This window comes from Eschscholzia californica, unplaced genomic scaffold (genome assembly GCF_041429995.1).
Source record: "Eschscholzia californica isolate CP2 unplaced genomic scaffold, dmEscCali1.0.p SCAF_4, whole genome shotgun sequence".
NCBI lineage: Eukaryota > Viridiplantae > Streptophyta > Magnoliopsida > Ranunculales > Papaveraceae > Eschscholzia > Eschscholzia californica.
Genome location: NW_028238461.1, coordinates 3771724 through 3785738, shown reverse-complemented (window position 1 = coordinate 3785738; position 14015 = coordinate 3771724). Strand labels below are relative to the sequence as shown.

The window sequence follows — 14015 nt, the reverse complement described above, 5'->3', positions numbered from 1 at the left end:
TCGTACTTTCAAGTGTAAAAAAATGAGAGTTTCTCTAATATCCAATTAAAAAATGGGCATCGACGTATCACTATTGGACATCAGTGGTGAGGGGTATCGCTAAATTGCCCATTTTTGTATCCAAAAGTTTGACATACACCAAACACCCAAGTTATGGTTTTCATTACTTTCGGTTGTAATTCCGTTTTTGATTTATGGTATTATCCTTGAGGTCGTTCCAGTATTTCCCTTTTAAAATTTTTAGCAACTAAATTTCCTTGTATGTCATTTAATTCTATTAATAAAATCCGTGTGGCATTTGTCTGTTATCTAATCATACTAGATTAAAATCTCCTATTAGTGCTTCTTCCTCCTCTAAACCTTTGAACTGCTTCATGCCGACTTATGGAGTCCATTCTTCTCCCCTTCTTCCTCTGGATGTCGTTATTTTCTCACTTTTGTCAATGACTTCTCATATGTACATGGGTGATGGGTCTTCTTACTTAGTTCAAAATCGGACACCAAGCCATCACTTTCCAAATTTTTACCATTACATTAAAACCCAATTTAGTACGAAACTTTCCAACGTTCGCTCTGGAAAAGGGGACATTCTTTTTCCACAACTTCAAACATTCCGTTCCGGCAACAGAACCGAATTCATGATCACGATATTCAGAATTGGTTCAAAGAAAACGGGATTATACATCAACAACCCTGCCCTTATGATAGGCCCAAAATAGGTCTATTCCCGCAAGTATACGGGGTCAAGTTATAGTATTGAAAATAAGATCGAGTATCGTCCCATGGGATAAGTAGGCAGATATTGACGGCGAATTTAGCCCAATAATCAAAATGTCAATAACTAACTTAGACTAAAGCACACACACACCCCACTTCATAAATTTGATAATTGATTTGCAAAAAATAAGAAAACGAATAAAACTAACTAAACTATCTATAAGAAAGAGGTGAGAAGATATCTAAGATTATGAAATCCACCGCACAATTTCACTTTATAAAACAAACACTTAATTACTTAAATCTCTTTTGTATTTACTCGGGATCCAATATAATGAACTATTTGGATTCCGGATGATGTTCTAGTTAAAACAATTTTATAATTACTAATTCTAATTGTCTACCTTATAGAGATTCGGATTGCTAAACTATTATTCATCATCTAAAAAGCATACTCCATCTAACAACTTAACGAAAGTATGAAATATCTAATTATGAGGCATGAGTAATGGAAAGAAGATCCAATCCATATAGATAAACAATCAATAGACATTAAAGCACATCAAAGGATTTAATTAATCAAGAACAAGTATTATAAAGATCCAAAATGGGTTTCATTCACAACCTTAGATTGCTAAGTTACTATACATGGAATTTAGAGTAACATTCATTGACATTGTAAAATTAATGAAAATACTAAGAAATTAATGGAAAGAGATCACCAAGAATGTTCAAAATCCATATTCCCATGTATCTTCATTTTATCCAAGATTTGCTCCATTTGTGTTCAAGAATTGTACTCCAAGAAATCCAAGTAATAGCTATTTTATTGCAACCCAAATAAGAAAAAGAAAGAGAAGGAAGAAATTAGATCTATAAAGAAGTTGGAAAGAAGAGATGAAGAGGGTAAAGATGATAGAAGAACATGGAAGAAAGAAGGAGAAGACTATTAGTGGAAGGATAATAGTGGTAAAGAAGAAGTAGTAGTTGAAGGAGTTGAAGGAGATGTCCTTCGACCAAGGTGACAATGCGAACAATTTGTCGGATAGGACAATTGATGTGGAAGATCATCAAGTCCGATTGATTTAGGGATCGTAGAGTTGTAGCTAGAGACCAACTACGATCGTCGAATTACGAAGTAATTCGCGGCTAACTTCGATCGGATCCTACAACGGGTTACACATAAGAGTGACAAATTGATCTAGGATATGACTAGTGGGAGTGAGATATAATCATGGGAGTGTCCCATAAACATATCTCATAGGCCTAAAAGGAATTAGGCAAAGATAGTACAAAAGGGCCAAAAACAGGGTTTTTGGGCCTAGACCGGTTCGGGTACTTCTAGGACTCGGATTGGGCTGAATTTTGGAGGGTTAGTTGCTGATATAATAAACATTATATCTGCCAATTTTTGTGGTGTTTGGACACCTCCTCCTTAGGGAATTGAGAAAATACCAATAGTTGCTATTTTCGACTATTTCCCTAAATCTTATTCTAAAGGGTGTTTTAGGAAACCTAAAAGGAGGTGGATTCTTATTAGGGTTCTATATAAACACTCTTAGGGCAGAGAATAAGGTGTGGAATTTGTCTCTAAGCTTTCTTACTCTACCACATCAAGTAGAGAGGAGAAAGTGAGCTAATTCCCATTACTATCAATCTAGTCAAAGAAGAAGGTGTTCTTCTTTTCCAACCACCATTGGTGTGCTAGCTATACAACAAGGTGGGAGATCAAATTGATTGCTCGTGTCCCAAGTAGAGGAGCTACACTTGAAGCTCTTGGTCTTCTTCAATCAATTCAACTAGTTCGAGGGAAAAGCGATTAAGGTAATCTACTATCTCCATTAGATTAATTACTAGTTTTGCATGTGATCCTGGGAATACTAGTGTAGACATTAGATGTCATATTTCCGCTATAAACACTAGTAGAAGGGTGTAAATCCCTACAGTAGTAGTAGTAGTAGTAGTAGTAGTAGTAGTAGTAGAGAAAGATAGAAAAAGAATGGAAAAGATGGATTAGGTTGGGAAAATAGATAATAGGTTAGAGGAAGAAAAGTAGAGAAGAGAAGGTAAGGGAATAGAGAAGAAGGATATTGAGAGGGTTTGCAAGTCTAGCTTTAATGGAGGATCAAGAGTTATTATATAGGTTTAGGGATTTTGGTTGGGTTAAATAGGTAAAAACTGAAAAAGAGAGGGTCACTTTTGGAATTATAGGGGTTAAGTTGTGCAAAACCCTAAAATGGATCAAGTGACCCGGCGGCTAGGGTTTGTTTGCTGAAATCCGGATGCTAAGGTGTTTCTCGGGTAATGAAATTAGGTGCGGCATCAAGCAGGGAGCGTCAGATGAAGGAACACGCGGAATCTTGACGGTTGGATGCTAGACACGTGCTCGGGCTTACCTTAATAAACCGCTTCGGGTGACACGGGAATGGGATAAAGGACGGGACGGTCAGCAGCCGCACGATTTCAAAAACGCGGAAGTGGGCGGATAAGATTAAAACGTGGGATCTGGGTGCACGGAGTTAAGTTGCAACGGGCTACACAGAAGCATTAGATTGAGAAGGACGCTCAGCAACCGTCGATCTGGGACACGCGGAGAAGAACGGTCAAGATTAAAACGTTGAAGTGGGACTACCGAAGCAAGTTACAGCGCGTCACACTGAATCAGGCTTATAAGGGCCATTTCGCTGCTTAGCGTGAATACAAATATCGTATGCTCCAACCTCCATACCGAGACACGTGTCCCGCAGAATCCCGCATGCCCGAATTTGCACCGATTGTATCCCACCTGGTCAACATCCTTTGACTCAACTTTGACTTTGATTTATTCCTTCGTCCGGACTCCGATTTGACTCCGTTTTCTCCTACAGACTCGTCTCGACCTCTACTTTTCAACCACGCACTGACCTTAGCCAAATTACCAGATTGTCCTTGACTCCAAATGACCAAAATACCCTTCATGCATCTTTTCCTCGTTTTTAACCGTTTTTCACATCTAACTCCGCAAAAGACACCTAATCAAGAAAACCAACCATTTTATTATAATAAAGACTCGAAACCGACTAACTTGGCTAAATTAAACGACTCAGATGGGGCATTTTCATGACCCATCACCTTACACCCCCAACAAAATGGAGTGGTGGAAAGGAAGCACCTCCACATTTTAGAAGTTGCTCATTTTCTACGCATTCGAGCAAATCTCCTCTCCAATTTTGAGGTGAATACGTCTTGACTGCTGTACAAATTATTAACAAATTGCCTACACCCTTATTTCATGGCCTATCACCTCATGTAAAATTACTAGGCTTGCCCTGTTAGAACTAGAAGTCGCCACAATTTGATACTCTTCAAATTTTGGACGAACACCAGGATACTCCTTGTAAGATATATCTGCTTCTTGTAGCTTCATCCGACTGCACCATATGACCATGGTTGCCTACGAACCCTTTTACAGGATCAAGCCTACCGTAGTTCTACCAACCCTTCACATAAAGTTTACCTTGTCGCCATTACGCCCTTTTAGGCAACTTAACACGAGCCGATTTGTAGCAATTCCAGGCAATGCTGAAACTTGCTACACGTCACCACTTTAGTCAACATGTCTGCGGGATTCTCATCTGTGTGTACCTTCATGAGAGAAACATCACCTTCCTCTATGACATCTCATACAAAGTGATACCTGACATCGATATGCTTAGTGCGAGCATGATGAACCTGATTCTTCGCCAAGTGGATCGCACTTTGACTATCACACCATACATCTACACACTCCTGCTTAATCCCTAGATCATCCAGAAGACCCCACAACCACAATGCTTCCTTCACACCCTCGGCCATAGTCATATACTCGGCCTCCGTAGTAGATAACGCAACTGTAGATTGTAACATCGATCGCCAACTAACTGGAGCACCATGTACCTTAAATACATAACCAGTAGTAGATCGTCTTCTATCTAGATCGCCAGCATAATCTGAGTCAACATAACCGCTTACCTGACATGTGTCTCCACCAAAGCACAAACCCGTATCAGCAGTACCCTTCAAGTACCTCAAGACCCACTTCACAGCTTCCCAATGTGTCTTCCCTGGGTTTGCCATAAACCTACTAACCACACTGACCGCTTGTGAAATATCCGGACGAGTACACACCATAGCGTACATCAAACTGCCAACTGCACTAGCATACGGTACACGATCCATATGATCCTTCTCCACCGTAGTAGTGGGAGATTGTTTTCCCGAGAGCCTGAAGTGTGGTGCCAAAGGTATTGATACCGCCTTCGCATTCTGCATCCCAAATCGAGAAACTACTCGTTCAATGTAACCTTTCTGATTCAAGTACAGTTTCTTACTTGACCGCTCTCTCTTAATCTCCATTCCCAATATCTTCTTTGCAGCGCCCATGTCTTTCATCTCAAAGGAGATAAATAAAGTCACCTTCGCGAAGCTTTTTGATGTATACACAACAATCATAGTCACTTCTGCGAAAACCATGCTTTAGCATGAAAAAATCAAATCGTTTGTACCATTGGCGAGGGGATTGTTTCAATCCGTAAAGAGACTTCCTCAAACGACATACTTGATTTTCTTTGCCCTCAACCTTGTATCCCTCTGGTTGAGCCATATAAATTTCTTCTTCCAAATCACCGTGCAAGAAGGCGGTTTTAACATCGAGTTGTTCCAGCTCAAGATCACTATGAGCAACAATACTCAATAGCACCCGAATAGAAGTATGTTTCACGACTGGTGAGAAAATCTCATTGTAGTCGACCCCTTCTTTCTGTGCATAACCTTTGGCCACTAGTCTTGCCTTATACCTTGTACCCTTGATCTCGGAAGAATCATCTTTCTTCTTGTACACCCATTTACAACCAATAACAGACTTACCTTCGGGCAATGGGACAACCTCCCATGTCTGGTTCTTGTGAAGAGACTTCATCTCTTCTTGCATAGCAACCAACCAACTCTCTCTTTCCTCCGCGGTAATAGCTTGTTTGAAGGTGAACGGCTCGTCGTCTTCCACCGAGAGTGCATATTCAACCACATTTGCCTTCCCGTAATACCTAAGAGGTTTGTCTGACCCTAACCTCTGTACCGGCTTATATAATCGTTTCGGCCTAGTGTGTACCGAAACATCCTGCTGTTGTTGTTGTAAAACTTGTGTACCTTCCCCTTGAACCTCATCATGATCAGGTTCATCAATTTCCTCATCCTGAGTACTATCCTGATGCTCCACCTGATCATGATTCCTAGAAACCCGTTGGTCTTCGGCTTCTACTTCCACTACTTGAGCTTTAGTAGACCCAACATCACCACGACTAGGCACCGTAGCTTTCGCCATAGCTACAATAGATGACTCATCAAACACCACATCTCTGCTGATTACAAACTTCTTGTCTTCCGTACACCATAGCCGATAACCTTTGACTCCTGTAGCATATCCTAAGAAAATTGTCTTCTTTGCTCTATTGTCAAGTTTGTTACCTTTAACATGGTAATAGGCCGTACAACCGAAAACCTTAAGTCTCTCGTAATCTGCATGTTCACCTGACCACACCTCGTAAGGTATGCCACCATCTAAAGAAGAATGTGGAGACCTGTTCACAATATAACAAGCTGTAGCAACAGATTCTGCCCACCATTCTATGCCTAATCCTGAATTGGAGCGCATACATCTAGCCTTCTCAAGTAGTGTACGGTTCAATCTCTCTGCGACTCCATTCTGTTGAGGTGTGTTTACTACCGTCCAGTGCCTCACAATGCTTTCCTGATTACAAAACTCCTTGAATGCCCCATCCGTGTACTCGGTCCCATTATCCGATCTTAACGTCTTCAGCTTTCGACCAGTTTTGTTCTCAACCATTGCTTTCCACACCAGGAATGTGTTGAATACCTCATTCTTATGCTTCAGAAAATAAAGCCAGACAAATCTCGAATGATCATCAACGAATGTAACAAAATACCTGGAACCACCCTTGGAAGGTAACTTTGCCGGTCCCCAGACATCGGTATGTACGTAGTCTAATACCTCTTTGCTCCTGTGCTTGCTTGTAGAGAACGTCACCCTGTGTGCCTTCCCGAACACACAATGCTCACAAAACTCCATGCAAGGCTTCTTCATGTCCTTCAACAAGCCTTTCCCGCACATCAAAGATAAACCATTTTCCGACATATGCCCAAGGCGCATATGCCAAAGCCTCGTACAAGCCGTTGGATCCCTTCCACTGATTCCTACTGTTACATCTCCCGTAATTGTTGTCCCCAAAAGTTTGTATAAATTTCCGTAACGAGTACCTCTCATCACCACCAAAGAACCCTTAACGACTTTTATGGAGCCATTCTCTATTATTATCTTACAGCCGTTCCGCTCCAACACACCGAGGGAAATTAGATTTTTCCGCAAATCGGGTATGTGTCTTACGTCCGTCAATGTTCTCACCACTCCATCGTGCATCTTGATACGTATTGTTTCGAGTCCCACAATTTTACATATACTATCATCACCCAGTATAACTGTACCACCATCTATACTCCTATAGGTAGTAAACCACTCCCTATTTGGACACATATGGTGTGACGCCCCTGAATCAAGCATCCACGTATCGGAGATCTTCTCAGACACCTCTGTCACCGAGAAACATTCGTCAGGGTCTTGTGACACATATCCCGCCTCTTGCATCTCTTGTTTCCCCTTGTAGCCTTCGTTCTTTTGCTTCAACTTTCTCTTTGGACAAGCCGCTTTAAAGTGGCCAAGCTCACCACAACTAAAGCACGTTTTCTTGAAAGAGTCTCTAGATTTGGATCTAGATTTCCCGCCCTTTCCCTTTCCCCTTTCATTACTCCTCCCCCTTGTTACAAACAACCCTTGTGCTTGTTCCTTGTCTACTCCACCCGACGCCATACTGCTAGTAGCAACCTTACGAAGGTCATCCGCTAATAGCGAATTTCTCGTCTCTTCCATGCTTAGACTATCACCAACAAGCATCAAAGTTTGAACAAGGTTCTCATAGGATTTAGGCAATGAAAGTAACAATATGAGGGCTTGGTCCTCATCCTCAACCTTAACATCAATATCCTTCAAATCTGAGATAATCCTGTCAAACCTATTCACATATTCCTGAATAGAAGAACCCTCTTCCATTCTACATGTGAATAATTTGGATTTTAAGTAGACCCGATTCGTTAAAGTTTTCGTCATGAAACTGCTTTCTAGCTTTAACCACACACTCGCCGCCGTTGTTTCTTCATCTACTAGGAACGCCACGTCCCTCTCAAGACACAACATAATGGTAGCCCGTGCTTCGAGATCTAACTCTTCCCAATCCTCATCTGACATATCTCCTGGTTTCTTTCCCGTCAACGTCTTGTGTAATTTCTGCGAGATTAGCAAATTCTTCATCTGCATCCGCCAATAAGAAAAATCGTTTTTCCCATTGAACTTCTCTATCTCATATTTCCCTACTTTGACCGTACCACTTCTCGATCCCATCTTCTTCTTCGTTCAATCTCAACAAGGCTCTGGTACCAATTGTTATAACTAAAAGTCGCGGAAGCTATCGAACCTACCTAGAAATTGATCCGACTATGAAGATTAATCGAAAAAGCTAAGCCAAAATCAAATATGCAAACAGAAATTAACGAGGTTCGGCCTAAAGCCTACGTCCTCGGGCGAACAAGAAATCTTTATTGAAGGATAGATGAAGACGACTCACACAACCCGCAAGTTCGTCCCAAGATGGTACCGTATAGAATTTAACCTTCTATACTAGATCTTCGACAACCGAGAACACCGCTCAAAACTATGAACAAATTTCTCTCTCACTTGCTCTCTCTCTTTAGCTCTGCTCTCTCTAAAGAACAGTTGTTGTTGCTTGTGTTGGTGTGGTTATTACAAAGCATTCAACCCCTATTTATATATAATATAAGCCGGTTAACTTAGTGTCAATTTAGAAACCAACCAATTTGAAACTTGCCAAATTGAAAAACCGCCATTCTCAATTTGGATTTCACAAACCGCCTCATGTTGATTTCCAAACCGCCTACAGCCATGTTAAACCGCCTCCCACACGCCCCCTTCTCTTTCTCACCTTCATGTGTTTAGTGTCTATGCTATGCACGACATTATCACCCCAAGGTCAAATTGGAGCTGCCTTCCCTTCCGGGTATATTCGTAGGTTACATGGTCAAACGGGTTACAAAAGATTCTGTCTTTCTACCATGAAGATTCTTTATCTCTTGGGACATTATTTTTGATGAAAGATGTTTTCTCATGACCTCCATGGACATCGCTCAACCATCACCCTTTCGGTTATCACACCATCCATTTGTTTCTATTTTCAGCCATGGGACATTCACTATGTCCCCAATTTCTGTCCAACACTTACACTCCTCTCCTAATGCCTCGATACAACAACCGAATTTTCAAATTCATAGTTGAAAAAACAATTCAAAGATGTGCATTTGAACTCTCCTTACAACATGAGTTCTTTTAGGTTTTGTTGAATATGTCCCCACGTGACTCTGGCATAAAAAATTACAACAAGCCAAAAACAATACTGAATTAATTCAAATTTTTGAAGGGATCGAGGGTAAGGAACCATGTGCCCATCATCTTGTCACAACAAAAAAATGTTGAAAAAGAAGTTTAAGCATATATAAGACTAACACTGATCATCACTTTGTTTTTACTTTTGTGTTGTTGAGAAACTAACTAGCAATGGCAGATGCACTGATAACTGTTGTGATTGAGAAATTGAGCTCAGTCATCCAGCAAGAGGTTGAGCAAGAAATAAGGTTGGTGGTGGGAGTGAGAGGTGAGGTAGATGCACTGACCACCATATTGAGGAACATTCATGCTGTTACTAGAGATGCAGAAAAGAGGCAAGTCAATGAAGAAAGTGTCAAGCTTTGGTTAGATGACCTCAAACATGCAGCTTACGACATTGAAGACGTCTTAGACGACTGGTGCACATCTATTCTCATTCAAGGAGGACTTGCTCCTAGTAATGATCATAAGGTACTCTCCCTCCCACGCAAACTTTTCTCTTGCTTTCGTCAAGTAGCTTTGCGTCATGACATTGGTTCTAAGATCAAAGATCTCCGCAGAACACTAGATGAAATTAATTCTAGGAGACGTGACTATTCGCTTAACCGAGAAAATCCCATTCTTACTGAGCACCCTATTCATGGTTCTTCTCGAAAAGTTATATCCTCCGTCGAAACACAATTGTTTGGTCGTGGTTTGGACAAAGAAATCATAGTGAACATGTTGTTGGGTGAGACTATTAGGAACCAACAAGAAAGTCACAATGAAACTGTCCCCCTCAACGATAGTAATACCGACCCATTATTCATCTCTATAGTGGGAATGGGGGGACTCGGCAAAACCACTCTGGCACAACTAGCTTTCAATCATCCGGAGGTAGAGACACAATTTGACAAGACGAAAATATGGTTTTGTGTGTCTCATCCTTTTGAATTTGAAAAGCTTGCTGAGGTGATCATCCGAAAACTTGGAGGGACAGTGCCTAGTACCAAAGAATGGGAAGATTTCCACCAAAGTCTTTGCGAATCTCTTAGGGGAAAGCGTTTTTTACTTGTGCTTGATGACGTCTGGCCTCAACATGATCAAAGAAAATGGGATTCTCTCAAGTTATCCCTAAAGTGTGGCGAAAAAGGAAGTCGAGTTTTGGTCACCACTCGAACTGAGACAGTTGCATCAAGGATGGACAATAAGACCTATATACATAAAATGGGTGTCCTGTCGGACGATGATTGTTCTTCCTTATTATGCCATATAGCTCTAGGTGAAAGGAGTGATACTGAAGAAGTTGAAGTTTTGGGAAAAATTGGTAGGCAAATAGCGAAGAAGTGTAAAGGTTTGCCTCTTGCAGCAATGTTCTTGGGAGGTCTCTTGAGCGAAAAGAGAAGCCCGAACGAATGGAAAAGTGTACTAGAGAGTGAGATTTGGAAACTAGAACAACTAGAGGGAAATGATGCTAAGTACTTCCTAATCCCGTCCCTCTTACTTAGCTATTCCCATCTAGACTCGCCCATCAAACGATGTTTTACCTATTGTGTGATTTTCCCAAAAGATGCAGAGATAAAGAGAAATGAGCTTATTAAGTTGTGGATTGCACATGGTTTGCTTACCCCTAAAGAAAATGAAATGAATGACTTAGAGAGCATAGGTGATAAGTATTTCGAAAATTTAATGGCACGGTCGTTGTTTCAAGATTTTGTTAGAGATGGTGAGGGAAACGTAGTTTCGTGCAAGATGCATGATCTTGTGCATGATTTTGCTTCATTCTTAACAGAGAAGGAACACATATTGATTAAAAGCTGCCGACAGTTATCAGTCGATCATACTAGTGCAAGAAAGGTTCGTCATTTAACATTAATATGTGAAGATGAGGTTAACTCAAGTTCATTTCACTCCTCAATTTACGGAGCTAAAAATATACGAACTCTTCAGTTCGTAATGGCTGGTTGGACCTCGAATTTAAGTGAAATTCCTTCTGATTTATTCCATCGCCTTAGATGCCTTAGGGTGCTGTATATGGAAAATATTCGCCTAAATAGCTTACCAAGTGGGATAGAGAAACTAATACACCTAAGATATCTGAACTTGTCCAAAAATCCATTGAAAGAATTGCCTGATTCAATTTGTAATCTGTATAATTTACAGACCTTGAATCTAAAGGAATGTGGTAACCTTTCTCAGCTTCCCAAAGGCATGAATCAATTGATAAACCTAAGACACCTTGAGATGAAGAAAACTACTAATCTAAACTACTTACCCAGGGGAATTGGAGGACTAACCAATCTTCGAACTCTAGACAAATTTCCTGTTGGATGGAGTGACAGTGAAGGGTGTCATATTACCGAACTAAAAACTCTCAACCTCTTGCGAGGGTACCTCAGGATAAGTGGGTTGGGAGGAGTGCTAGTGGAGGAGGCTTTACGGGCGGAGTTGGTTGAAAAACAACATCTCCATGCTCTAGAATTAGATTTTGAGCCTAATGAGGGAAAAATTACAGAAGAGAGTACGGAAGATGTGCTTCAAGGCCTCCAACCTTCTCGAAACTTAAAGGAACTATACGTAATGAACTACCCGGGTTGCAAGTTTCCAAGTTGGGCAATGGACAAATTGGCCTTGTATCATTTGAGTGGTTTAGAACTCTATGATTGCATGAATTGTGTAGAGCTACCTGCACTGGGACAACTACGCTCACTCGCTGTACTAAGAATATACAGATTGCATAAGTTGAAAAAAATTGGTGTAGAGTTTCTTGGTTTTGATGGTAGTCGCGGTAGTAGAGTAGCCTTCCCAAAATTGACAAAATTCTTCATGGAAGACATGGACAGCTTGGAAGAGTGGGATTTGGGTGCATTTGATAGTCGGAAAGTAATTATGCCTTGTCTTCGTCAAATACGCATCGATTGCATAACATTGAAGGCATTACCAAGTTTTGGGAAACTACCGGCATTGGAAGATCTAAAGATATTCAGCATGTACCAGGTGAAGCACATCGGTTTCGAGTTTTATGGGTTGGAAAGTTGTGTTGATGACACAACCGTTGCCTTTCCTAAATTAAAAAGTCTTCACTTCAGTGATATGCAGAATTTAGAGAAATGGGATATTGGATTAGAACATGATGGAAGAGAAATTGTTATTATGCCTTGTCTTAGTGATTTGTCACTTTACGACATTGCAAAATTGAAGGTGTTGCCTTCTTTCGGAAAACTACCATCCCTCGAAAGTCTTCAAATAACAATAGCACCCGAGGTTGAACGCATTGGATGGGAGTTTTATGGTAATATTTGTGGTATTGGATGCGGTTACGTAGCATTTCCAAAACTAACAAATCTTTATTTCAGTAGTATGCACAAGTTGAAGGAATGGGACCTGCCGGATGTAGAAAACCAGGCTAAAACAATTATGCCACTTCTTCGAAAGGTAACGCTGGAATGCCCAAAGTTGATGACATTATCATTCCTGGGGAAACTACAATCTGTTGAAAAGCTTAAAATAGTAAGATTTGATGAGGTGAGGCACATTGGTCCCGAGTTTTACGGAATTAACAACATTTCCAGTGGAACCGTATTTCCCAACTTAAAGAAGCTTACATTTATTGGAATGGAGAACTTGGAAGAATGGGAACTGAGAACAGAGGAACAAAAACAGTTAATGCCTAGCATTTCTACCATCAAACTATACCAATGTCCAAAGTTAAGGATATTGTCGAGCCACATCCCTCGAACAGTAAGAAAATTCAAATTTCTAGACTGTCCTAGATTATCATGGGGTCCTAATTCACCTTCCAGTTCTCTAATTACCCATCCTCTTATTGAGGAGCTACAATTATCTGGAGACAATGGTGTTTTCTCAAGGTCACTGTCATTCTTACCCAACCTCAAGTCTTTGTCTATCTCTTATCCACCTATGGAAGCGACGTTTCTGCAAGGGTTACCAGAACTGAAAGAGCTCCAGTATTTAACACTCCACTGGTGCGCTTCTTTGCAATGCGTCCCAGAAGAGATACAAGATCTCCATAGGCTTCAACTATTGATTATCGAAGATTGTGAGATCATTGAACCACGCTGCGTAAAAGACGGAGATGACTGGAACATCATTTCTCATATTCCCAACATCTTCATTAACAGAAACAGGATCCAGTAAGAGTTGCCGGTAAAAGGGACCAGGGAAGAATTAACGGCCTGTGCGATAACCCTTCCCTTAGCAAGCCGGTTTTCAAGGCCCAATGGTCTGCCATTGTTACAGATATATAAAACTATAACTTGTTAAACACTTCATTCTTTTTTACCTTTGCCCACAAAGAATCAATACTTTTGCTGAACAGGAACTACAACATTGTGACTCATTATCATCTGAGCGCCTCCCTTGTGCTCAGTTCTGTCTCAATGTAAGTTCATAGGCTTTTTATGGTCCTCAATTGTGTGTTCTGTAATTAATAGTAGTCGGTAGACCCATCTGCATGTCTCCGCTTAACTTCTTTACCGACATTGTGAAATTTCAGGGTGAGCATAAGGATATAAACTTTTATCGAACAAAACATCTCTGCGAAAAATAAACTCGGAACGTTTTAGGATCAAAACACGTCCAACCTTTGCATCTCACTGTAACCAATAAAATACAAGGTGCAGTTTTAGAATCCAGATTGCTTTTACGATAAGGAGTTAAAGTGGGAGACAACGACAGCCGAACGAAATTAGTAATAAGGTGATCAGTTATACAATAGAAAATATGGAATATTATTCTGCAAAGACATAGAGAACAA

At 40.6% G+C, this 14015-nt stretch overlaps 1 protein-coding gene across 2 annotated transcripts; it reads left to right on the top strand.

Moving 5' to 3' along the window:
• The first annotated feature begins 9337 nt into the window (after nucleotides 1–9337).
• LOC147541681 (disease resistance protein RGA2-like) lies at nucleotides 9338–13790 on the top strand. 2 transcript variants are annotated; one of them, XM_086634547.1, is made up of 2 exons: nucleotides 9401–9490; nucleotides 9582–13396. In XM_086634547.1, exon 2 carries the CDS (start codon nucleotides 9980–9982, stop codon nucleotides 13394–13396), a length of 3417 nt encoding a protein of 1138 aa, XP_086490673.1. In that variant the 5' UTR covers nucleotides 9401–9490; nucleotides 9582–9979. The 2 variants fall into 2 exon arrangements, with proteins under 2 accessions (XP_086490672.1, XP_086490673.1); XM_086634546.1 differs by having other exon boundaries at nucleotides 9338–13790.
• Nucleotides 13791–14015: the final 225 nt, after the last annotated feature.